We start from the raw sequence: 26,410 nt of genomic DNA, 5'->3' as shown, positions 1-26,410 counted from the left end.
CTTTTTTTCACTTTGATGAGGCACTGGGGTGTAAAGTCATGATCTACAAAAATAAAGTGATACAAGATTCCTTTACATTTCTACTAGCTATTCTGAAGGCCTGTGAGAAACACAGCACACAAGATGGATCTATGCATTACATTACAATTTCACATAACTACCTACCGGTTTTTGCAGATTCCTGTTGCCTCGGTAGACCAAGAGAAATGGAGCCCACAGAAGGCTTAACCGGGTCTTGGCTGTAGGGTTGCTGACTGAGAGAGGTTAAATATGTTCCAGGGGTTCCCTACGGGATAACAAATAAAAATATTGTCAATGCCACTCCCAAGGCACGGACCGCCAGCAATCAGGAGTCGCACGGACCCCCAGCAATCAGGAGTCGCACGGACCCCCAGCAATCAGGAGTCGCACGGACCCCCAGCAATCAGCAACCTGTTCCCAATCATGTGCACAAGAGAGAACTTATTATTGTGGGCAATATGGCACCATCTAACAAGTCACTTTCCCACAATGTCTCCCTACTTATAGTTCTATGCTCAACTTAGTAAAATTTAAGGCAATCAAAAAGTAAAATACATCCATCTGTCACCATGATATGCTTATTTGGGGCGGCTCGTTACAAGAGGTCTGCAATACCTTTAGTCCAAATGGGGCCGAATAAGGACCAGAGACGCCCATAGGACAGCACCGCCCCGAAGGGGAGTACGATAACAGGTCTGTTTGTGCTATACAGAGCACATATATACAGCATTAGCATTCTAGATTACTGTATATAAGGGCTTACTAGTGCTGGCACTACTTTATATGGGGAAAACCTGTTAAAGGTTCCCTTTAACTAAGGCAGCAAATTCTAGTTAAAGACCCCAGATACAGCACTTACGTTGACAGATGGCAAAAAAACAAAAAAAAAAAAAACAAATGAGCCCCCAAATTTGATATAACCAAAACTGAGCACAATAGTGTAGAAAAAGAAAAACTAAATTCTTTATTTCGCCCACCTGTGATATGGAGCCCCCCATTATGAAAGACGGTTTGTCAGACGAGGTCACTGACGTTTTGGACGAAGGGATCAGGGGAGGAGGTGGACGGGTCGGACGGGTCACAGGGAGTCTTGTTCCTTCAGCTAAGGATGTGATCACTTGATGGGGCGCTGGCTGCAATACTGCGAGAATAAAAGATTTTTAAAGATGTGAAATACTGAATTCAACATAAATGAGAAGACGCGATACCTGGAAACCCACAGGGGAGCCCGTGATCGGGCCTCTAGATGTCTCACATTGGGGCTATTGTTATTTCACAGCCATTACACACAGAAAAATGACTAAGTGACCAAGAGATCCAATCTCCTACACCTCCTCACATGGGGAGAGGTAGGGGTGACGATTGGGGGCTTGTAGAGCTGCTGTAGCTTTCCAATGTCTGCTAATGTCATGAAGAAAACATCATTATAGTGAAAAATCCGCAGCAGATCAGTCCTGTAAAAACAAGGCCTCACCCAAAAAACGATCTACAAGTAACCACAGATCCCATCATATTGCAGGCAGTAAAAAAAGGAAATGTAGAGCCAGAGTCAGGTGTGATAATTACACCAATCCCTTCGCCTCAAAGCTTATTAGCCTCATCTTTCGTTTCCCTGCAAAGCCGCCTGCATTACTCGCCTCCCACCAGTAGGTGTCGCTATTGCACAGCTTGTGCTCGCGCTCTCCAGAGACCATGTTGCACTGATTTCCGCCCGTTAATGTGCGCAGATCGACTAGATTCCAGTCGTTCGGCCCTCGATTACTATGGGAACACTGTGGGGAAACCGAACAATCGCGAACACGATCATTCCGTCTCCATACAGGATCACGTTATCGGCAGCACATTCCGTTTCCATGGTGAAATGTACTACAGGTAATTTCTTTTTTTCGAAAGCATAAACATTACAATCAGCCAATGAAACAGTGTTTATCTCCCTCATCAGCTTGTTTACACAGGCAGGTAATAGGGATGAAAGTTTATTCAATTGCTAGGTTGGCGATTATCTTATCATTTAAATGTGTTTTAACAAGAATTTATTTTTGTACTCCTTTTATGGAGTTCAATGGGAGCCATATACATATTGGGCCCTATTCATCAAAGCTTTTGTATCAGTATAGTAGGGCAAAAAGAATAACAAAAGACTGTGGCACATCCAAACTAGTGTGAATAGGTGCATACCAGGAGCAGCTACCTCCATATACAATATACAAAGAAAGGGTTGCTAAAGCATGGCAATGTGAAATATATGAAATATGAATAGCAGTACGGCTTTTGAATATTAGGAAAAAAAATATGAGATGCTTTGCACAAAATTTGCCCAAATTATGTCTGCCCATCAACCAACGTCAAGGTGGTCCCAAAAAGGTTCCTAGCAACCCATAAATGCAGGCTTTGCTGAGAGAGGTGTCCACATTCACCCAGGAATTCAGACATCAGCAATAGGCCGGGGTCACACTTGCGAGTGTGATGCGAGAAACTCGCACAAGTCTCTCGCATCAATACCTGGCACTCGGACTGGAGCGTGCGGCTGCGTGTATTTCTATGCAGCCGCACACTCCGGCTCCGAGTGCCGGCGGCAGTGCCGGGTATTGATGCGAGTTTATCGCATCACACTTGCAAGTGTGACCCCGGGCCTTAGAGAGGTATTCACATTGTTAGGGACCCATCAGTTTTTGGCGCCACCTTGACGTTGGTTGATGAGCAGACATAATTTGGCCAAATTTTGTGCAAAGCTTCTCATATTTTTTTCCCTAATATTCATATTTCATATATTTCACATTGACATGCTTTAGCACGATAGAGTGCAACCCTTTTTAGGGTTGAAAAGGCGTAACTTGAGGCAGTGCTAAACTTTTGCAACTTCTGGCTTTCTCCAGCTGGGGTGGGACGAGCAACAGCGATCGCCATGCAACAAATCTTACTCCAGCAGGGACCGGAGTAGGATTTATGGAGAAGCATACATGGAGGCACACGCTACTTGTCCCTTCATTAAGAGCGTGCACCTCTCATTGAATCATAAGCCCCTGACTCCAGGACACCTCCTCAACAACATCAGCATGATGATCGCTGGTCTTAATGAATCGGGGCAATAGTATACAGAATACGCCCTCCGGTGGTGGCCGGAGGCATCCAGATTATGGCGGAGAGAAAGTAGTAGGGATTTTTGGAGTTTTATAATAAAGAATTTGAGATGCAAAAGCAAAATGACATCAGAAAGCGTAACCCATTCCGCCGTGCAGACCGGATAAGTTGCAGAAAATGGGCTGAGAAGAGAAGAAAATGAAAAAAAAAATGCTGAGATGTGTCCAGTCAGCAGTACCTGGGGGGACGCAGTAGCGGACAGGATTCAGGTCAGCTTGGGAGGGGACTTTGCCGACTTCTCTTGGAGACATCCTATACGGTGAAATGGAGCGCGCAGCGTTTTGCATTTGCGCTTCGTGCTCCAGCGCTCGCTTCACTTCCGCGGCATAAGGCATATACACGGACTTTCCTGCCAAGAAAAGCGAGTTACCTTGTGAGAGACATTGACAAACTGCGCTGAGCACAGAAACCAATTACACCACAGACGAAAACCAGCGCTGCCAACCATTTCTGGTACTAATATTGGCCCCTTACTGATGCAGACAATTTTTTGTGTTTTGTTTTTTTATCTCAAGAGCTATAACGTGACGTTTCCAGTGACACAGCTGATGAACTAAAAAAAATATATATATTTTTAATGTTTAGTTTCTATGTTGCTCATTGTGTGACAACATTCAGGTCAGTGCGATTCCAGTGATAACTCACTTTTTATTAAATATTTTAGAAGTTTTTATTCTGACCTTTGCTATAAAAATATTGCAGCTTGTGTCACAAATTTGCAAAACCTGTAAGTTTTTCTATATTTCCGTTGGTGGAGCTGGACGGGGGGGGGGGGGGGGGGGGGGGGGGGGGGCTTGTTTTTTGCGCACTGAGCTATCATTTTTTGCGGGTACCATTTTCAGATACAGGTTGACAATGGCATCTGCAGGCAGAATATTATAAAGCAGGAGATGATCGAATATATATTTTGGTAAGAAAAGTTTCAGTAACACTTGTATTGTATTCATTAAGATCTCTGGTGTTGGTATGTCCAGGAGTCCAGTGGGCGGTCCTATTCAGTGACTGACAGTCTTGCCCGTATGACTGTGCATGCAGATAGCTGTAAGCTATAAGTACCAGATCCACCGATACTCATTATGTGAAATATATATATTTAATAGAATGTGGCAGTAAAACGTTCTGAAGGCCTCCCTGACAGAACAGCCGTTAATCATTCATCAGCCACATAAGCAGTAACAGGGCCACATGACAGATAAAGGTTCCCAACGTGTTTGTTACCTCATGTGAAAACAGGCCTGGTTGGCAGGAAGCCTTCGGTGGTCAGTGCCAGGGTAAATATTCTGGGATTTGTGTAGCAACACTGAAAACAGAACGGTTGAGCCGCTGCCAATATTTCAGGAGCCTGGAAAATATCCAGAGGGATCCGTGTCCGCATAATCTGAAGAACACTTCCCGATGAGAAACAAATCACATGGCGGCTCCCATCCGCTCTGCTCAGTGTTACATCACACACAGCGGTAAGACCTCAGGACAACCCATGAGGTGCCCCAAGATAAATGTTGGCCGGCAGCCATTCCTCCGACCTCCCTATAGACATGCACATTCAGTCCAGCCGTACAATCATGTGCTGTCAATGGCGAAAGAGGAGGAAGCCGACTGCCAGACACTCCGGAATCGGCTGGAATCCCGTGAGAACAATGTTATCGGGTGCCGAATTTTACAAGTCTCTCCTCGACATCATATGTCAGGGGTCCGGAGGCCCCCAAATACACAGATGATTAGTAGTTACCTTCCCATTCAATACTTGGACTCTTGGACAAGTTGACCGGACTGGCCGATCTTCGCTCCATACTGAGCTGCTCCTGTCTCTGCCTTTGCTCTTCAAGCAAGTTGTTTTCGTGCAGAGACTGAAGATGTCGCTGGTACAGGGAGAAACTGTTTGCCGAGACTGGTGGCCCTGATATATTTCCAGGGCTGCAAGAAACCTAAGGCAAGAGGAAAACAGACGTGAAGAGGTGGCAGGCATGGCTACCAAACTATTGCTTTCTAGAGTTAAAGAACTATGAAACAGTCATGTATAACCCCGCTGATCATCAGAACGGTGGCGCCAAGCCCCCCGACCTTCCTCTCTCTGCACTTCTGCGGATACTGCAGCCTCTGAGGCCATCTTGAGATAAGTGGAAAGTTCAGGTGCATACACTTACCATGGGTGGGATAACAGCGGCTCGATGATGCAATTGCTGCAGATCCAATGGGCCTTGCTTCATTGAGGGGGATATCAGGATTGTTCCTGCTGGGTTCAACAGTGACGGCTTTGAATCTAGTGTGTACATCCTAAAAGAGGGGACACGAAAGTGATGCAGACATAGAAACCTCTTACAGATTATACCATAGTTGTAGCACTCTCACCTTGACCTATCAGGCTCTCCATCTACATCCTCATCCGCACTGCATGTGGCACTGGAGTCATTGTCGGAGTGGGATTCCGGCCTTTCATGGGTTGGCATCTGGTTGGTGGAGTACTCCATCTCTGCCAGGTCTAGTTTCTCCCTACTCCTTTCTGGCTCTTGGTCTTTGCTATCTTCCTCTATTTTAACTTGGGCACTATCTGGAAGCTTCACATCGACCTCAACAGGTTCCACTTTGGTATTGACTTGGAGACTTGGAGATGGTTTGGCTTCTGAGCTGTCTCGTCTCTCCCCAATTTCCATTGCCTCCTCTGGTTCTGCGTTAATTTCTTCTTTTACCTGCAACTCTGGGTACTGGTTCTCAGGGGTCTTTGTATTTTGGGAGGTAGTAGAGGGGGATGCACAAGGTACAGGTTTGCTAGCGGGATCTTGCTCCGGAGAAGTAGCTTGGGGTAATGAAGAAGTGGTTGGCTCTGTGGCTTCATCAGCTTGTTTAGCCCCTTCCTCGGGCGATGGAGATGGCGCACTTTCAGTGTCTGAACTGTTTTCTGCACCTGCAGCAAAATGTAATTGTGAATGATGACTGTTAAGAGGATTTTAGACATTAAGGTCACACAAAATGTTCACCGGCATCTGGTTCGACTACAAATTGGTGCAGTTTTTACCCAATCGTTGACTATGTTTGAAAACCCCAAAAAAGGATGGTGATGCCATTATCAGACTTCTTTACTGCTGCATTTTACATGCATTGAACCTTACACCTACAGCATATGCCAAAAAATAGCAAGACATAAGAGAACTCCTGTGAGAAACGGTGATTCCATGGTGCAATCATTCCTGAACAAGAGCTCGTTCCTGTCCTGAATGTCAGTGGCAGCCTCCTGTGCCCTGTACAGGAAACCTATAACCCCAGCTTACTACACCACTGGCAATGTGGAGCATGTGCGCTAGTAAAAGGGATTAATCGACAACTGAAGGCTGGCGCTTTTTTTTTTTTTTTTTTTTTTTTTTAACTCCCTCATTGATTTAACCTAAGCCTTCCAGAGTTGTAGGAATCAGAAAGCAAAAAATAGCCGCAAGGAGCAGACAAATCTATTTTTAATGCAATTAACCGCAAAATGTGGGATTAACTTCCTATATCTGGGGCCACGCAACCTGAGTCACAGGAAATTAAGACCTCTGAGCATATTAAAAGGAGAACACCGGGGCTGCAAGAAGGGCTAGACTTAGCCTAAGCCTACTAAAATAAGCCCAGGCAGCCTGAAAGGTCCCCACAATTAGACAGAAGACTGTTCTCTCTATGGCCAAGAGGCACCATTTCTCAAGCCCACCATATAGATTAGCCGCAAGCAAGAAGAGAGCATCCATACAGCAATGACTACCTCCTGCTCAGTAAAAATGGTCAATGTGCCCAACTATCTGACCATCGAGTGAGCTGTGTGGTGGTCTTGTGTGTGTCTCCATAGGTGTGCTACAGGATCCCAGGCTGGACTGTTACTACCATGGAGGAGATGGTGCATATCTATTCACAGAGGATCCAGTCCACCGGCCACATCAGTACTCTGTGGCTGCTGGATTAGAGTCCAGAAAATCGCCTCCGACCTCCTGGACGTCACCATTGCTACGTGACGCCGCGCCACACTGGGTAATCAAGAGAAGAGCTGTTGATTCACGGAGATAAGAGGTGATTCTTGGGGCTCCCCGGCATCGCGCTCCTGCGCAGGCGTACTTATTTGTCCTGTTGAGGGCAGACCAAAGTACTGCAGTGTGCAGGAAAGGTCAGGGAGGCCCAGCGCCTGCGCACTGCAGTACTTTGCTCTGCCCTCAACAGGACAGATAAGTACGCCTGCGCAGGAGCGCGATGCCGCGGAGCCATGAAGACGCAGTAGAGCGCCGATCATAAGAAGATGGGAGGCGCCGAACCTGGACCTGCAACATCCATCGGACCGGACTGCCCCCAGGTGAGTGTAATATAAATTATTTTTCTTCTCTTGCAGGTCGGATCAGGGCTTATGTACAGCATTACAGAATGGGGTATATCAGCCCTGAAAGGCAGTGGCCGTAACTTGTATTGACCAAACCTGGTGACAGGTTCCCTTGAATCTATATAAAACATACCACACATCTAACAAACCGTACCATCACTGTCCTCTGGGTTCTCCTCGTCATTGGATCCTTCATTTTCGTCATCTTCTTGGGCAGATACAGTAGAGGCCACACTTTCACACTGCGACACATCTCTCTCCTCACGTGGCCTGCGAGGAGACTGAAAGAGAATTCATGTCAGTTTTGGACGGAGGATAAGGGCTATAAGTATGACCACAATGTTTACTAAAGTCATGGCTAGATAAGGGGGCAATACTTTCAATTAAACCAATATAGAAAGCTAATTATTGCAGTAACACAACCATTTAAAAAGGGAACATTCAGCACCATTTCCACTAAACAACCAGAGGTAATGCAAAATAGGGCACTGTGCAACAATTGCTCCATCACGGCGAAATTCATCTTTTTATTCATAAGCAAATTATGCTGCAAGTGCAGTGGAGGGAATACTGGCAGAAGGGCAGTCCATGGCTTCTCGTCACTTCTCCCTGCCCATCGCTACTTGACTGCCAGTGGAGACAGTCTCTTTTGTGTGACGTCATCTCTGCTCCCAGCCGAAATCTCTAGCAGGCATCAATCATTTGGCTGGCGCCAGGATTTAGGCGGCACATTGTAGCTTACAGTCAATAAGAGAGCAGAGCATTGGCGCGTTTCCGTCCAGGAGAAGAGGTGACACCACACACACATTGACCCTCTGTCAATCGAATACCAGAGAGAAATACAGAAAAGCTATGACCTGCACGTGCAGTGATACACCCACTGGTGTACTTGCAGTCTAATTTGCATGTGAACTAAAAGACAATTTACACAAAAGAGAGTGACAAAATTGACATCTTTGCATCTGTTACACACTGCCCTAGTTCTGACTGCATAGTAAAAATTATTGCCAACAGAGACCCTTTTAGAGAGTAAGTACACTTTCAGTAAAGTTCTGACATTATGATCTAGATCCGCGCTGGTCCAAGTGCAGAGACTCCGCACCAATCTCCTAAATGTAAGAGCAGAAGAGCTCAGCCGAATGCTGCTCCCCACAGACCCAGACATCCTCGGCAGTTCCTCTGTAGCCATCTGTCAGGCACGTTCCCTGCTCACTGATCCTCACCTTCTGTTTGTGCTGCTGCAGCAAGTTGTCCAGGTTGTGCCTTCGTTTGTAATTGAAGTAGAAGTTTTTACACTGGGCTTCACTCTTCGTTCCAACCATCTTGGCGATAGCCCCCCAGTTACGACCATGTTCCACCAAGCCTGCCGAAACACAAGCACAGACCAATGGGACCTCTTTGAATTAAAGGAAAGGGATTGAGTGGGGTTAAATATTGAGTCTATTAACCAGGAGGAAAAAGGTTAACATTAATGACATTTAATGCCTAACTAGAGGATCTCAAATTAGAAGGTCTCCAATACCCAATGTAATGAAGTTACACGCGGGACGCTGGGAGGACGGTAGCTTCAGTCCAAGTAATATTCTAGGTTACGCAGCGTGGGCGCCTTCAGTGCCACTAGACGTCACCTGTGTCGTGAGCTGCCTTTACTGGCACATACACACGCTGGACCAGTCTCGAAGAACGTTACTGAAGAGGACTAACATCCATATGGACCAATGCTAAGATTTAACAGAGGCTGTCTACTGAGAACTGGTCTGTAAGCAGACCGCAGGGTCTGTGCCGCAATCTGGCAGCAACACAGAGGCAATTAAAAGGGCTGTAAGTGTCTGAAAATCCCTACTTGTTAGAAGGGTCCACGGTCGAGAAATGGATCACAGGGGGTCTTACAACAGCTGTAATGTGCATGGGAACCTGACAGCAGATGTTTAAAGGAAGTGATCAACAGAAAATGTCCTATTGTTTAAATCAGGTTTTTGTGTTAAATTTATTTAAGTTTTGCAATTCTCCATATTACAATCTGTATTAAAAAAAAAAAAAAAAGAAATATTGCATATCCACACTGGTGATTTTTTTTAAACTAACTTTCTATTGTTTCAGGAGACCACACAAGTAAATTAGTTGCAATGATCAGACCCCGACCCGTCTCTTGTATTGAAGCATCTAGCCTTGCAGCGCTGGAGCCCTGGGTTCTAATCCCACCCAGGACAACATCTGCAAAGAGTTTGTATGTTCTCTCCGTGTTTGTGTGGGTTTCCTCCGGGCACTCCGGTTTCCTCCCACATTTCAAAGACATACTGATAGGGAATTTAGATTGTGAGCCCCAATGGGGACAGCGTTGATAATGTGTGCAAACTGTAAAGCGCTGCGGAATATGTTGGCGCTATATAAAAATAAAAGATTATTATTATTATCTAATGAGCGTGTGTAAAGGTCATTGTGAAGGGAGGGAGAGCAGGGTCAACTGTGATAGTTGAATCCTGTGTTATCAGCTCTGTATAGAGGTGTTACCTGTCATTAGAATCCTGCCTCTGGTGAGAAAGAGCCTTAAAGAGATTGTCCAGCTTTAGGGTGCAAGTGGCAGTACTGTGACCGCAACTATGTGATTTGCATACATGCAGTCACATGCTGACTAGACGTGTGCAGCCTCACTCAATCCGAGTATATAGAGCAAGGGGGAACCCATCTAGTCGGGATGTGGCCGCCTGGAGTATGCATATGGTGTACTTGTGGTCCCCAGCTCCTGGTACCAGAATCCTCCCAGTGCGCACAAATGCGAGGATTCACCAATTTGCAGTCACAGAGAGACTGCAGACTTGTAGCTTAAGAACGGACAATCCCTTTAATGTAAACTGTCCTGAAAGGGCAAGTAGTAAGAGTCTAAAAAAATTACCTACATAATGTAGTTGTTTTTAATGATGATGGGAAAAAAAAGCCTTTAAAAAAAAAAAAAAAAAAATACTTGCAACAAAAAAACTCATTTAAAAAAAATAGCGGATTTTCTGACGACCACTTCCCTTTAAAGGCACAGTTCAGCGCCAACAGGTTATCATCTAGCAACTGGATTGCAGGATTTCTGTTCCAGAGTTTCCCCAATCAAAAAACTGAAGCCAAAAAGAGTTGAATAAAAGAATAGTCATATCGCACTTGTGTCCTCCCAGTCGTCTGGGTCTATGACACCGGTGAAGATCATGGAGCACAGTGCTGCCCCCGGGCTCCCATCAGGTACCTTCCATGTCATAGACTTGAATGGAGCTCCACAGGACATACAGTGCCTACAAGTAGTATTCAACCCCCTGCAGATTTAGCAAGTTAACACATTTGGAATTAACTTGGCATTGTGACATTTGGACTGTAGATCAGCCTGGAAGTGTGAAATGCACTGCAGCAAAAAAGAATGTTATTTCTTTATTTTTTTTTAAAATTGGGAAAAGTTTTTTCAGAGGGTCATTTATTATTCAACCCCTCAACCCACCAGAATTCTGTTTGGTTCCCCTAAAGTATTAAGAAGTAGTTCAGGCACAAAGAACAATGAGCTTCACATGTTTGGATTAATTATCTCTTTTTCCAGCCTTTTCTGACTATTTAAGACCCTCCCCAAACTTGTGAACAGCACTCAAACATGGTCAACATGGGAAAGACAAAGGAGCATTCCAAGGCCATCAGAGACAAGATCGTGGAGGGTCACAAGGCTGGCAAGGGGTACAAAACCCTTTCCAAGGAGTTGGGCCTACCTGTCTCCACTGTTGGGAGCATCATCCGGAAGTGGAAGGCTTATGGAACTACTGTTAGCCTTCCACGGCCTGGACAGCCTTTGAAAGTTTCCTCCCGTGCCGAGGCCAGGCTTGTCCAAAGAGTCAAGGCTAACCCAAGGACAACAAGGAAGGAGCTCCGGGAAGATCTCATGGCAGTGGGGACATTGGTTTCAGTCAATACCATAAGTAACGTACTCCACCACAATGGTCTCCGTTCCAGACGAGCCCGTAAGGTACCTTTACTTTCAAAGAGTCATGTCAAGGCTCGTCTACAGTTTGCTCATGATCACTTGGAGGACTCAGACTGACTGGTTCAAGGTTCTCTGGTCTGATGTGACCAAGATCGAGATCTTTGGTGCCAACCACACACGTGACGTTTGGAGACTGGATGGCACTGCATACGACCCCAAGAATACCATCCCTACAGTCAAGCATGGTGGTGGTAGCATCATGTTGTGGGGCTGTTTCTCAGCCAAGGGGCCTGGCCATCTGGTCCGCATCCATGGGAAGATGGATAGCACGGCCTACCTGGAGATTTTGGCCAAGAACCTCCGCACCTCCATCAAGGATCTTAAGACGGGTCGTCATTTCATCTTCCAACAAGACAACGACCCAAAGCATACAGCCAAGAAAACCAAGGCCTGGTTCAAGAGGCAAAAAATCAAGGTGTTGCAGTGGCCTAGTCAGTCTCCTGACCTTAACCCAATTGAAAACTTGTGGAAGGAGCTCACGATTAAAGTCCACATGAGACACCCAAAGAACCTAGATAACTTGGAGAAGATCTGCATGGAGGAGTGGGCCAAGATAACTCCAGAGACCTGTGCCGGCCTGATCAGGTCTTATAAAAGACGATTATTAGCTGCTACAATCATCTCCTCCTGGCAGCGGTTTTGCAGTCAGAAGAGAAATGGGAACACATCCCCCACTCTTGTGGTGAGATAGGGGCCCACTGATGACAGCCATGTGCTATCTGAGTAATGAAGGCATGGAAAAATGCTCTTGGTATCTGCTATCTGCTGTGGTTAAAAGTTGTCTCCTTTCGACAGCTTTTTCTCGTAGCCTCGTTTATGTGTAAGGAAAAAAAAAAACAGCTTTCTTTAACACCCTATGATCCAGCACTGTCTCTCCGCCGCTGCTTGGTCTTTGCTGTTTTGCCTGCAGCTGTGATAATGTGTCGATAGCGCTGCAGCCAATCATTGAACTCTGCCCATATAGACAGCATGAGCTGCTGAGGTCAGAGATTGGCTGCAGCTTTGTTGACGTGACATTACTATTGCAGCCATAGAAAAAAGAAAAAAAACAGACTAGGACAGTGGTGATGATGCAGCACAGTGCTGACCTGGAAAGGGTAAGTAAAACTTTGTTGTTGTTTTTTTTTTTTTACACATAAATGAGCCTATGGGGGGGAAAAAGGAGCTTTTTTATGCAAATTTTCAGCTGCGTTTCACAATACAAGCAAAGTCTATGCGATTTCAGAAATCTCATGCACACAAAGAGCTGAGTTTTTGCAAAATGCAGGATGTCAGTTCTTTTAGTTTTGTGCAGTGTTTTTCACCCATTGAAAGCAATGGGTGATGCAAAAAAACGCTGCAAAAAATGAAGGTATCAGGTTTTGTGGAATTTTGGTGCCAAAAACTGTATGAAGTAGAATCAGATTATTTTTTTATGCACTCAATTTTAACAGCATGCATAAGAGACAAATGTACCTGGACAAAACACCGCAAACACTCAGCAAAACCTGCTTTTCTGACGTTGTAGGTTTTGCCTGCAGAAACCCCCCCCCCGCAACATATGAACATAACCTTAGGCAAGCAACCCCTTTAACAAATTGCTGCCCTGAAGAACACCAGCCCAAAAACTAATGCCTTTAAGAAAATAGTGTCATACCCTATCAATGACACAGATGTTAGGGCTTCTCTGCATGTCTATGGTGATTGGAAATACACAACCTGGTATAGAGATTACACACTGAGCAGATACAAAATCCACCTTCCAATGATAGAATATAAGAGCCCTGAGGGTTCGTAAAATACGTGAGTCATTAATTATATTCAGAAATCAGCAATACATAAACATTCTTTATTTCAATGCCACAAAATGCTTAGGCAGTGCCAAGAAAACCATACAACACCAGAAGATTGAAGAATATGAAGAGGCCATAAGTCGATGGTCTACAGAAGCAGGAGTCACATCATGTGCCATACAAATCTGATTGTAACCTCTACACCTCTGGCCACCTCTCTCCTCCCCTCTGCAAATCCCTCCAATGGATCCCAACTCCCCAACGAATCCAGTACACTACTAACACTGACCTACAAAGCCATCCACAACCTGTCCCCTCCCTATATCTCTGAACTAATCTCCCAATATCTCCCCTCATGTAATCTTCCCAAGACCTCCTACGCTCCTCCACACTTATTCCCTCCTCACCCAACCGCCTCCAAGACTTCTCACGAATATCCCCCATCCTCTGGAACTCCACACCTCAACAAGTCCAATTATCCACCACCCTCGGTACCTTCAGACGGAACCTGAAAACCCATCTCTTCAGGAAAGCCTACAGCCTGCAATAACCATTCTGCTGCCTCACCACCACCAGAGCTGCCACCTCACCATCACCCGAGTTGCTGCACCCCCGACCTTCTGTCTGTACCCCATTATCCCATAGAATGTAAGTCCGCAAGGACAGGGTCCTCTCCCCTCTGTACCAGTCTGTCACTGTAAATTTGTTTACTGTAAACGATATCTATAACTCTACGTAACCCCTTTCTCATGTACAGCACCATGGAATTAATGGTGCTATACAAATAAATAATAATAATACACCGGATGTCGGAGACATCATGTGCCATACAAATCTGATTGTAATTGCTACCCCAGATGTCGGAGACATCATGTGCCATACAAATCTGATTGTAACCGCTACCCCAGATGTCGGAGTCATCATGTGCCATACAAATCTGATTGTAACCGCTACCTCAGATGTCGGAGACATCATGTGCCATACAAGTCTGATTGTAACCGCTACCTCAGATGTCGGAGACATCATGTGCCATACAAGTCTGATTGTAACCGCTACCTCAGATGTCGAAGACATCATGTGCCATACAAGTCTGATTGTAACCGCTACCTCAGATGTCGGAGACATCATGTGCCATACAAGTCTGATTGTAACCGCTACCTCAGATGTCGGAGACATCATGTGCCATACAAATCTGATTGTAACCGCTACCTCAGATGTCGGAGACATCATGTGCCATACAAGTCTGATTGTAACCGCTACCTCAGATGTCGAAGACATCATGTGCCATACAAGTCTGATTGTAACCGCTACCTCAGATGTCGGAGACATCATGTGCCATACAAATCTGATTGTAACCGCTACCTCAGATGTCGGAGACATCATGTGCCATACAAGTCTGATTGTAACCGCTACCTCAGATGTCGAAGACATCATGTGCCATACAAGTCTGATTGTAACCGCTACCTCAGATGTTGGAGACATCATGTGCCATACAAATCTGATTGTAACCGCTGCACTGGATGGTGGAGACATCATGTACCATAGAAATCTGATTGTAACCGCTGCACTGGATGGTGGAGACATCATGTACCATAGAAATCTGATTGTAACCGCTGCACTGGATGGCGGAGACATCATGTGTAGTGATGAGCGAGTATACTCGTTGCTCGGGTTTTCCTCAGCACGCTTGGATGACCTCTGAGTATTTTTGAGTGCTCGGAGATTTAGTTTTCATTGCTGCAGCTGAATGATTTACATCTGTTATCCAGCCTGAGTACATGTGGGGGTTGCCTGGTTGCTAGGGAATCCCCACATGTAATCAAGCTGGCTAATAGCTGTAAATCATTCAGCTGCCATGATGAAAACTGAATCTCCGAGCACTCATGAATACTCGGGAGGTCACCCGAGTGTGCTGGGGAAAACCTGAGTAACGAGTACACTCGCTCATCACTAATCACGTGCCATACAAACCTGACTGTAACCGCTAGACTGGATGGTAAAGATTATATGGCTGAAATGGGATGTGTATGTACCCAATGTGAACCGATAGGGATTGGCCACGGTGGGCTCCATCTGCAGCCCCACTGCTCCCACGTTCAGCATTAGAGGTTCACTAATGCTCACTAGAACACGATGGTAGGGTAAAGAGGCCATATTCACGGCTTATACCGGCTTTCTTCTTGCAGTCAAAATTATGGAGCCCAACATGTGAGACTTTTAATATCCAAAAGGTTGCATTAAAATGGAAAAAAAAAAAAAAAATGAATCAAGAATTTTGGCTGAGCCAAGTTTTCATTGCAGAAGCTTCGGCTGGTAACCGTCTTCCAGAGTCACACAGGCTGTCAGTTTCTTTCCTTCCTGCTCTGTTCACCTGAAATGAACTAAAGCCATGTGTCAAGCCGTGCCAAAACTCTGCGCTGCCCCGCTAATCATATTGTGTGACTGTATTAGCAGAGGATTATAGAGTCACCCAAGGTAAAGACTTTTTGCCTTCTTCATGGAGGTCAAAGACGCCAGGAGCCTTTTTCGCCATCCAGTATCTCCCTTTTTAACATCCCAAAAATGACCTTCGGCACTAAAATCGCACACTGTATATCATTTTTATTTTTCTAGCATCATCCTCACTTATGTAAATCCCTCACAACACGGTGCAGATGAAAAGCATGCACACAAACACATGCAGATCAATCACAATGTACAGAGACCATTAGAAAAAGAAGACGTCAGGATGCAATAAATAAGTGTCTAAAAATCCAAGCCCATTACTGCTCTGTATATATAGTGCATGGCACGTCAATAAAGAAAGAAGAATTAAAAAGAGTAAAGAAAAAAAAAGGAATCATCATAAAAAGCAAAATAGCTCTCGGGCTATGTAAATCAGAAATAGAACTGAAGCTGCAAAATAAAAGCTGTGTGTAAGAGTACATCATTGCACGATGCCAAGAGGAGACAGGAGGGAGAGAAGCCTGGACCAGCATCCTAACTTCTTCAGCACAGAGATTATTATTATTATTATTATTATTATTATTAATTTTCAGAATAAATTAGGTTTTATTTTATTACTGAAATTGGGGAAAACCTTCAGCAGCCTCAAGTCATTGCTATTAATGATTTACAACACAGGCTCATATGGTCAAAAATGCATTTTAGAATATTAATACATAGTTTTGGGGTGCTGCACTTTGGAGGAAGCCCCCTATAAAGGGGTTCATCAACTTCCACTTAAAGGACAGAAAAAGGAGAGTACAGGGCCCCACTCAGATTCACAGCACAACCGGTAGCACTATGTGTGACCATGTGACCTGCTTTTTGCCAATGAAGAAATGACTTGGGGGGACATTGAGACCCTCGGGCTACAGTCTGCAAGAGTTAGGGGATGCGGAACAGCCACATAGCCACATATAGCAATACAAAAAGCAACGTCTAAGAGCAAACAAATGCCACAACTACATCAAAACAACACACAAGACAAAAAAAAACTCTACTAGGTCAGCAGCGTCTACATCTGGCCGGAGAAATCCACAGAAGCCAAACTTGAAAGCGTTACCTTTTTTAGCAATTTCCATTTCTTCTTCAGTCCAACGGGAGGTCTCCACGGTCTCGGCAGAAGCTGAAAGCACAATACAGCAAATCCCATCAAAAAGAAAGACCCGGATTTGCATTACGAGCACCAATCCTACAAAGCCCACACATAGTTATCCATTTACGTGCAGGCTTCCTCCGTAAAAGCCATTTGAGGGGAAAGAGAGGCTTGAGATGAAGGAGGCAGTCGCTCCCGAGTTTGACAAGAGGACTTGTGACAAGCTAGCGGGCAATGTACTAACCGCTGAAAAGCTCAGCTTCACAATGACTGATGAACTGAAAGTATGCCCCAAAACACATCCATGCAGAGTAGTAACACCGCAGAATGAATGCAAAAGGAAAGAAAAAAAAAGAAAGAAGCAAAACAGCAAGTCAGTGCCTCATACTCCAAACCATAAATGGCATAAAAACACAATACCACTGCAAGGTCCACCACAAATAAGACCCTGTCCTATACCATATGGGTCTCCTGTGCAAAGAAAAATCAGCACAAACGACTAATAAAAACATGGCTCCGAAAGCGGCTATAGGAGGCGCTAATGGGGAACCACAGGATCAAATGCTGAAGGACGTGGCAGAATACTGTGCTACTAGAAACCTGATGGGTCATAACAAGTACGTAGCAAAAGCGGTCACCTCCCGACCAAAAGTACGAGACAAAGGGGACGTCACGGCTAATACAAGTCATCTGTGACCTCGGGCCGTGACACAACCTACACGACAAACTGAAACAGAAAGCACAAGCGTACAAAGCACAACACTTGTACAAACATGCACGTAGGCGATGATGGTCCCACATCTACAGACTACACATCACAAGGCTTCCATTCCTGGTATTGCAAATTTAACGTCGTGAAATGGCACAAAGATAAAGCAGAAAACATGGGGTTAATGTACAAGATCTACTGCCGACAAAAAAAGTAATAATAAAATGGAACAGATTCCCAAAGTAACCAGATAAATGTTATGGTGTGGAGGTAAATGATCGCCGTAACTTATCGCGCCGAGATGTCCTTACCCCCAGTATATATTAGGTGAAAAGATCAGATATTAATGAAAGATTAAAGAATAAAAATCCAAAATTCAGACGTACATGAGGTTTAATGGCCACAAGTTGAAGCAATGAAAGCTCCAAATGACATCGCCTCCTGCCCGCACCCATGGACAAAAGATCATATCTCCCGGCGTGTTAGGAAGGACCATTAGGATCACCTTGACGTTTTTTATTAAAGAAAAAATAATGAAGAATTGTTGCATCTTATAGACTTTAACTATATAGATTTTATTTATAGCACAACAGACGTCCTCTATCAATAGCAGATAGAGGATGAAGTCACCCTCAGCGTTCAGCGCCTGTGTAGCACAGGTTCGAGGTGCATACGCTGATATGCTGCTTCTTAAATATTGCGCTGGCTTGCTGCTGCATCATAAGGAAATCATTTTTAATGGGTTGCTACTGCAGAACCAGCAGTAAGCCAGCTATATGAAATCCATTCCTAATGATGCACAAGAAAGCCACTGTAACATTTTGGCCTGGTTATCACATAGGACAGACCTGGACAAACTATGGTCCCAGCTCTTTGGCTGTTCTTATCCGGCTCGCACACCAAGGCCGCCCTCCCCACCTCCATCCTGCTTTCACCGGTACCCGCACCCAGTGTCCTCCACCATTCAGCCTGTACAACTAGGTGCCTGCGCAAGCGGGGCATGCGCAAGGGTGTCATTAGATCACACCTGCTTTGGAGCCTCACTGAGCAGAGCAAAGTCCGGAGAAGTGCGCTAGGGAACGAGGGTGAGGTGAGGAAGGTTTGTTTATTTGTCATTCATTTGTGGAGCCATCATTATGTGTTTGGAGACTGTGGGGGATCTCACTGTGTGGGGGATCCACTGTATGGGGGGATCTCACTGTATGGGGGGATCTCACTGTGTGGGGGATCTCACTGTGTGGGGGATCCACTGTGTGGGGGATCTCACTGTGTGGGGGATCCACTGTATGGGGGATCTCACTGTGTGGGGAATCTCACTGTGTGGGGGATCTCACCGTGTGGGGGATCTCACCGTGTGGGGGATCTCACTGTATGGGGGATCTCACTGTGTGGGGGATCCACTGTGTGGGGGATCCACTGTATGGGGGATCTCACTGTGTGGGGGAGCCACTGTGTGGGGGACTGTGAGTAATCAAACTGTGGGGATCATCGTTTCATGTTGAGGGCAATGGGGAGGGGGTCATACTGTGTGGGGGACATCATAATGTGCTGGGGTTGTCAATCTGTGTTTGGGCAGTTGGGTGGCTATTAGCAATCATACCATTAAGGGCAGTTCGGGGGCGGGGGTCATCATTCTATAATAGGAGCTGTGTATGGGGGAAGTGGGGGTCATCATAAGGAGTTGGGGATTGTGAGGCGATTTTACCATGTTGGGGACTGTGGGGGGATCCTACTCTGAGGGTCACCATTCTGTGAGGTCTGAGGGAAATCATACTGTGTGGGAAACCATAGTAACCATCATGCTGTGTATAGGGGATTGCGGGGGCCATCACACTGTGTGGGCTGGTAATACACTGCTGGGGGATCATACTGTATATAGGGAGCTGTAGGGGGATCATACTGAGTGGGTGACATCCTGTGTATTGGATCATACTGTTTATGGAGCCATGGGGTCCATTATACTATGTGGGGAGCTATGGACCATCACACTGTGTGTGGGGACATGACACTTTTTGGGGGAGCAGTATATCATAGTACCATGGCTGAATAACAAGAGCAGTATAATTTACTGTTTTTCATAAACTATGAAAATGAGCAAATTATGTGGTTTTGAATCAGAAAAAAAAATAAAAAGCAATAAAATCAATATAACATAATATGTTAATGTTAATATCGAACAGAATTAATTTCAACGTATGGGATCACACCTCTGCAACAGTCCCGGCCCCTTGAAAAAATTAATTGACCACCTCTCGCATAGGGGAACAGCTCACCAATCAGCCTATCGGTGCGGGTCCCAGTGGTCAAATCTCCATGATCAGTAAGTAATCTATCCATTGGATAGGAAACGCATTAGTTTTAACGAAACAAATCCTTTTGAGGGTTTAAGAATTAAAAAAAAAAAGTAAACGTGGCTTCTTCCTTTGGGCACATCTGTGTGAGGGGTGTACGATATTGCAGCACTATGGCCGTGTAGAACTACAACAAGTAACCGGTACACAGCAATGTAGATGATGCGGACAGATTTCCCCTAAATAAACAGTGTGATAACCCCCTCATACATCTTAGTGCACATTCACACTTGGTACAGTGCATGGCAAGGAATAGGAGGAAAAACCTCTGGACATTGCTGTATCCAAACAGAAACATTCCCTGAATTACATGGCAGAAGGAACAAATACCAACAGTAAGTACAGCTTTGTTATTGGCAGGAGGGGGGAAGGGGCAGCCTGCCAGATCCCCAGTGCAATGCCCCAATGTTACATAATCCATCCTTATCCGATACATGCATTGGTTTTGGATGAAGGGAGAATCAGTTTCTCCATTTATAAAATATACCTGCAACCAAAACCGAACTGCAGCTACATACTGACGTTTTCAGGCTCTTGTAAAAGTGATTTTCACATAGATTTAGATTTGGAATGAATGTGTACAGTATGTGTCCACAGCAACTCTCTGCCCCCAAATTAGGAGTTTTGCATTACCCTGCAGTCCTGTTCACAGGATGACACTTCACTTGACATTACCAAACCTAACCCATTCATTTAGAAAAGAAAATTTTTTTTTAGTGGCAGTTTCACAATGATTGTTATCGTCGTCTTGTGTAGATACGGGAAAGCATCTACAGTCTCAGTGAGAGTAGAGAAAACAGGCTATAAAAAGGAGGAGAGCAAATGACAAGGAAAATAGGTGCAGGATAGAAGCTGTGCTGATATATGAGCTAATGAAGACAGTCACACATTGGATACACACAGAGCTCACACCCAGCCTGTATTACTGAAAAAGACCCATAAAAGAAAAAATCTGAAACACGGATCAGGCTGAAAACTGAATACAGATCTAAAAGTTAATGAACATATTAAATACACGATACCTGAAATCATTAAACAAATCAAAGAAAAAAAAATTAAGCACACCAACATTTATCCTATTTGTGACCAGGTCTGAATGGAACTTCGGATTTCACACTGAATAACAGATTGAATAAATTCTCTGGGTTATTGCAATCGATTGGATATCTAATATGTGTAGGGTTTTTTGTATGTAATGGAAAAAAATGGATTTTTTTTTTCATATTTATTTTTTGTGGCGTCAGATGTGGAAAAAATACGTCAAAGTAAGTATGCCTTCGAAAAATAGAAATACTAATGGTTTAATTTTATCAAGTAAAAAAAATGCAAAGACAATGAACCAAAAAAGAAGTCTAAGGCTATATGCACACGCTGCGGATGTTACTGTGGAATTTTCTCTGCAGATTCTGCCTTTCTTGGCAGAAAACGCAGGTCAGAATCTGCGCCCTTTTTTTTTTCGTTTTTGTTCGGGGTTTTTTTTTTTGCGGATTTGCTGCAGATTTTGTACAGATTTCTTCCTATTTTTACCCCTGCGGATTTCTATTATGGAATGGGTGCAAAAAACGCAGATCGACAAAAAGAATTGACATGGTCCTTTTTTGAATCTGCTGCGTTTTCCGTGCGGATTTTTCCGCACCATTAGCACAGCATTTTTTTTTTTTGCCATTAATTTACATTGTACTGTAAATCACTTGCGGATCTGCAGCGTTTCTGTGCGGAAAAAAACACTGCGGATCTGCAGAAAATCTGCAACGTGTGCACATAGCCTTAATCAACTCAACATTTTCTATAGCCAACAGTTTTTGTAGGAACTCGGCAGGGAGGTTGTTCCAAACATCTTGGAGAACTAACCGCAGATCTTCTGTGGATGTAGCCTTGTGTAAATCCTTCTGTTTCTACATGTGATCCCACAAAGACTCACTAGATGATATCAGGGCTCATGTAACTTCCCTGCAGAGTCCCTTCAAAAAACGGTGTACAAGCATACGCAGAATTGATGCTGCTCTGAAGAAAAATTGTGGTCACACTGAATACTGATTTGATTTAGATTTCTCTTCTTTTTTTTTTTTTTCATTCACTTTGCATTTTGTGAATTGATAAAATAAGATATTAACAGTTCTATTTTTTTACAGCATTCTTACTTTGCAGCATTTTTTTCACACCTGCCTAAAACAGTTTTTTTTACCTTATTGCTCATTTTTTCCACTGTAACTGGGGTTATCCATAAGAGGTTAGTTACAGGGGAAAATGGCCCATTAAAGTGACATAGGTGACTAGAGGAGCTGTTGTGGAGCTGCTAGGACCCAGCAGCACTGATATGCTGGGCAGAGATCTGATGATTATTGTCATCGCCAGGTGCTACAGAAGCATCGGCATATTCACTGTGTAGTGCTCACTGAGCGCTATTAGGCTAGCAAAGGAGAAGAGAGAATCTGTGAAAAAAAAAGCAAAAAAAAAAAAAACACTTGTCTTCTCCCCAGATGTATTTGACAGCCAGAGACAGGACCTGCTCCTTCTAGATTGCAAGATTAGGAGTTTTAACCTACAGCCATATGCAAATTGCCTCTTCAGAGACAAAAAGGACTTGGACTCTCTAGCGCCACCTGTTGGAAGTCACAAGTCAACCCCTCTTTAACGAGTCTTGCAATATGACCTAGGATAAAAGCCAAATTAGAACCTACAGCCATAAATTTACGACGGCGTGGGGTTAAATCTCAGAAACAAGCATTGCAAATATAGGACACTTGGTTGTTTCGGGGTGTTAAACAAAAGGATGATTCGGTAAAAAAATAAAAAATTCCCCTACTACCTTCTAATTATGTATGTAACGTAATTCAAGGGTATTACAACGATCGCTGGCTTCTCCAGTTTTCAGCGCAGCTCAAGTCCTCTCCTGGCCCACGTGACGTGACCGTTTTGATGGCTCACACTGTGTGGAAAAATACTTTTGTCCCAGTGTAAGGCTATAAGAACCAAGAGAAAGCCCCCTAGCCTTACACCGAGAAAGCGACTCCTGCTCCACAGGCACAAGCGAGGGGGAGCGGGCTAGTCTGAATTCAGGTCAGCCGAAGAGGACAAAGCAGAGCGGCAGAGGAAACCTTGGAGGATGAAGATTGCCAAGTATTTTTATACACTACATTACATAAATAATTAGGACAGAAAATGTTTGCCGAGACATCTTCTGGAATGAAGTAGAGCAAAGTGCTGACTATTCTACATGCCTTGAGATTATTATATTAGAATAAGGCTACATTTCCCACGGTGAGGTTTTGATGTTGCAGGTTTTCTGCACCATTTCTTCACCCGTTAAGTAAAATAGTTTTTTTACTTGCATTTTTTCTAAAATACGCAGAGCAAAAAAAAACGACAAAATTGCTCAGCATTGGGAGGTCATCTCTAAGCCCACAACATGACAGCAAGTAACGATAAACCTGGACTTAAAAATGTTTCCCCACAAAGTTAATTTTAATCAACATTTTAATCAATAGATCTTGGAATAATAATAATTTCCACAATTGGACGTGTTTAAATACAATGTTCCTGTGCTGAGATAATCTTATACATGTGCCCCTGCTGTGTACTGTGTAATGGCCGTGTCTGACCGTACAGGAACATGGTCTGATCATAGCACAGCTCCTGGGCAGGGGAGCAAGCAAAAGAGTATACAGACAGGACAGCAGGGAATTGCAGCTAATTCTGTCTGTGAGGTAAAACATTGCTTAAAAACAGGCAGTGAAATGTTTTACCTCACAAAAAGAATCATTAGTGATCTCCTGCTGTCATGTCTGCATACTCTCTTTCTTCCTCCCCTGCCCAGGAGCTGGGCTATGATCAGACCATGTTCCTGTACGGTCAGACAGGGCCATTACACAGTACACAGCAGGGGCACAGTTATAAGATAATCTCAGCACAGGAACATTTTATTTAAGCACATCCAATTGTGGAACTTATTATTATTCCAAGATCTATTGATTAAAATGTTGATTAAAATTAACTTTGTGGGGAAAACCCTTTAAGTAAAGTATATGGGAAACATGAAAGGTTTTGACTTGACACAACAGAAACTTGCTCTATAAAAAAAACACCCACTATAGACAAGTGTGTTAAATTACAAACAACCCAACAGCTCATTTATAAGTCCTCAGTTCTTTACAAAAGAGCTCCTAGTTTTAGTTTTTCTATAGGCTCACACTCCAGGTGACTGTTCCACACTGCATTTTTCTTACATGCAATGTACTTATTTACTTCAATGTACTTCGCTCTCGCTTTCTTCCCTTCAGTCCTAGATCTCGCACTGCTTTTTATTAGTCTATACTCTGCTATAATTCCCTTAAGGCATCAGATGAGCAGATAGAGCCAGGACCATTATTGTCTGCTGTGGAGACTTAATTATCCTTCTCTCTCTATTTTCCTAAATAAGCTAATAGATTTTAACTATACAGTTATAATGTAGGAGATAACAGTTCAGCCCTCCTAATTGTGAGAAATGAGCTGTGCAGTCATCATTATCATCATCGATAGAAACTTCTGTCCCTCCTGTGAAGAACTTCAGAGATACAGTCCATGCAATTTCATCATAAAGGCATTTCTAATGACCGAGCTGGTGACACCCCTCGGAGGACATAAAGCCAATAATTCTCAGGGGGATCATCATGAGATCACATGACTCAACTGAAGAAAAGAATACCATGAATTTACAAATAGAAAGAAACAACTAAATAAGGTGAGAGTAGCTAAATTGCATTGTTTTCATTAACTTTTTTTCGCCAAAAATGTATGGAACATGGGTCGTAAGCCGGCTTTGCATGTCCGTACTTCACGGTCAATTCTGAGCTGGTTGCAGGTCTTCTGGACCATGAAATGTGGACATGTGAAGACTAGAGAAAAGTACAAGTGGTGCAGCTTCCAGCTTTCGGAAGCAGGGACAGATATCGCTTATAGGTGTTACACATTATTGTCAGGTCTTGGTAGTTTCTGAGTAACTAAAGTAATCATTGGACATTGTGAACGAAGAAGAAAATGATTGCCTATTTTAATCAATCATACCACAAGGAAAAACCATTGTTGTAGTCTCACAGCAAAATGTACACAGTCACTGCTGCTGAAAGCCCAGCTCACGTGACCGATGGGCAACTATGCTACTCACTGTCCGGCTGGGAGGATCATGCTGATTAACAGACCCACAACCTCAATTTTTCAAACAGACCCCAATGTAGTTTCAAGAATTGTGGCGCTGATACATGACTTGAGGCCCCGCCACACTGCACGTGCAAAATGTTTGGCGTAAATGACACTTCACGGGAAAGCTGAAAATGCCCTAAATGTGCAAAATAAGAAATGATCATGTAGTCATTTATCCAGAAAGTCAGTGCAATAAGCAAAGAAATGGAGAAGCGAGCAGCACACCAACATGTCAGACATGTGATTGAGGCAAACCAACAAGACCAAACAATTTTCAGCAAGATCGATGAGGTCTGGTGGCTAGATAGATCTATTCTGGCCCTCCAGAAAAATCTAATGTGGGCTGATATCTTGCCTGTTTGAGCAGAACACTACCAAAGTACTGTATATTTTTTTTAGAAAATTACTCACTTTGCTCTTGTGCAGGAGTTGCAGGTGGCGGAGGTTCCTCTGGTGGAGTAGGCACAGGTGCAGGTGGGGCAGGAGGAGTAGCAGCAGCGGACAAGGTCGGTGCAGCAGCAGCGGCCGCATTAGCAGCTTCATTAGCCATTGATCTCGTTATCCTCCCCTTCCTCCGGCCTTGGCTGTTTGCAGTTTTACGCCCCTTCGGAGTGGATTGTTCCCTTTCTTCATTGTCTTCTACTGCAATCTCAATTTTGTCTTTGGCATTTTCCCTAAAAGTTATTAGTGAAACAAGCAAATGGCATCACTGCAGCCAGATCTGCAAATATATGTAGTATTGTCCGTCTGAAAATACTTCAATAGCAATTTGGGGACAAATAAATGTAGTTGTACAATATTTCAGTTTACTTTCTGAATCAATTCCACAGTCTTTCCAAGATCTCTGTCTTGTGGGAACACAAGGACAGTGCCCTTAAGCCGCCAAAAACCATAGACTAACTTCGGCTGAACCCACTGATATCAACTGGACAGTTCTGAAAGGGAATCTGTCAGAATCAACTGTCCTAAGCCGTCAACATGGGCATGTACGTCATAGGAAGCGATATCCAGTGTGAGACATGTATCGACTGACAGTCTACTCTGATCTATGCATCTCAAACTGGTAACGCCTCCTTTCATTTAAAATGATCTCCGGAGACAGATTCTTTGGGAGATCTATGTCTGGCCCATAGATCGTAACTGATAATTTGCATATTAAGAAAAGCATGGATTTCTCTGGAATAAGACCATGGATCACAGATATCAAGGTATCATTTTATCCAGATTCCTATGACCTGAATGCTAATGTAGACGGTTTAGGAAGGTTGGAGCAGACGTGAATGACGCTCGGAATTCTTTCTGGTCATCTCACAAAC

The 26,410-nt window shown here is 44.1% G+C and overlaps 1 protein-coding gene across 1 annotated transcript in view; it reads right to left on the bottom strand.

The window, feature by feature from the left end:
* The window catches only part of NCOR1 (nuclear receptor corepressor 1), a 181,055-nt gene that overhangs the window by 34,279 nt on the left and 120,366 nt on the right, over positions 1-26,410 (bottom strand). The window contains exons 16-25 of the mRNA XM_077294240.1: positions 25,506-25,768; positions 16,821-16,883; positions 8,719-8,858; positions 7,650-7,776; positions 5,512-6,064; positions 5,307-5,436; positions 4,892-5,087; positions 3,341-3,511; positions 999-1,162; positions 166-286 (exon numbers count right to left, since the gene is read on the bottom strand). Coding sequence (XP_077150355.1) covers positions 166-286; positions 999-1,162; positions 3,341-3,511; positions 4,892-5,087; positions 5,307-5,436; positions 5,512-6,064; positions 7,650-7,776; positions 8,719-8,858; positions 16,821-16,883; positions 25,506-25,768 — 1,928 coding nt within the window. The remainder of the gene's footprint in view (positions 1-165; positions 287-998; positions 1,163-3,340; positions 3,512-4,891; positions 5,088-5,306; positions 5,437-5,511; positions 6,065-7,649; positions 7,777-8,718; positions 8,859-16,820; positions 16,884-25,505; positions 25,769-26,410) is intronic.

Source organism: Ranitomeya variabilis, chromosome 3, assembly GCF_051348905.1.
Source record: "Ranitomeya variabilis isolate aRanVar5 chromosome 3, aRanVar5.hap1, whole genome shotgun sequence".
In the NCBI taxonomy this organism is placed as follows: Eukaryota; Metazoa; Chordata; class Amphibia; order Anura; family Dendrobatidae; genus Ranitomeya; species Ranitomeya variabilis.
This window is presented reverse-complemented; position numbering and strand designations above follow the sequence as displayed.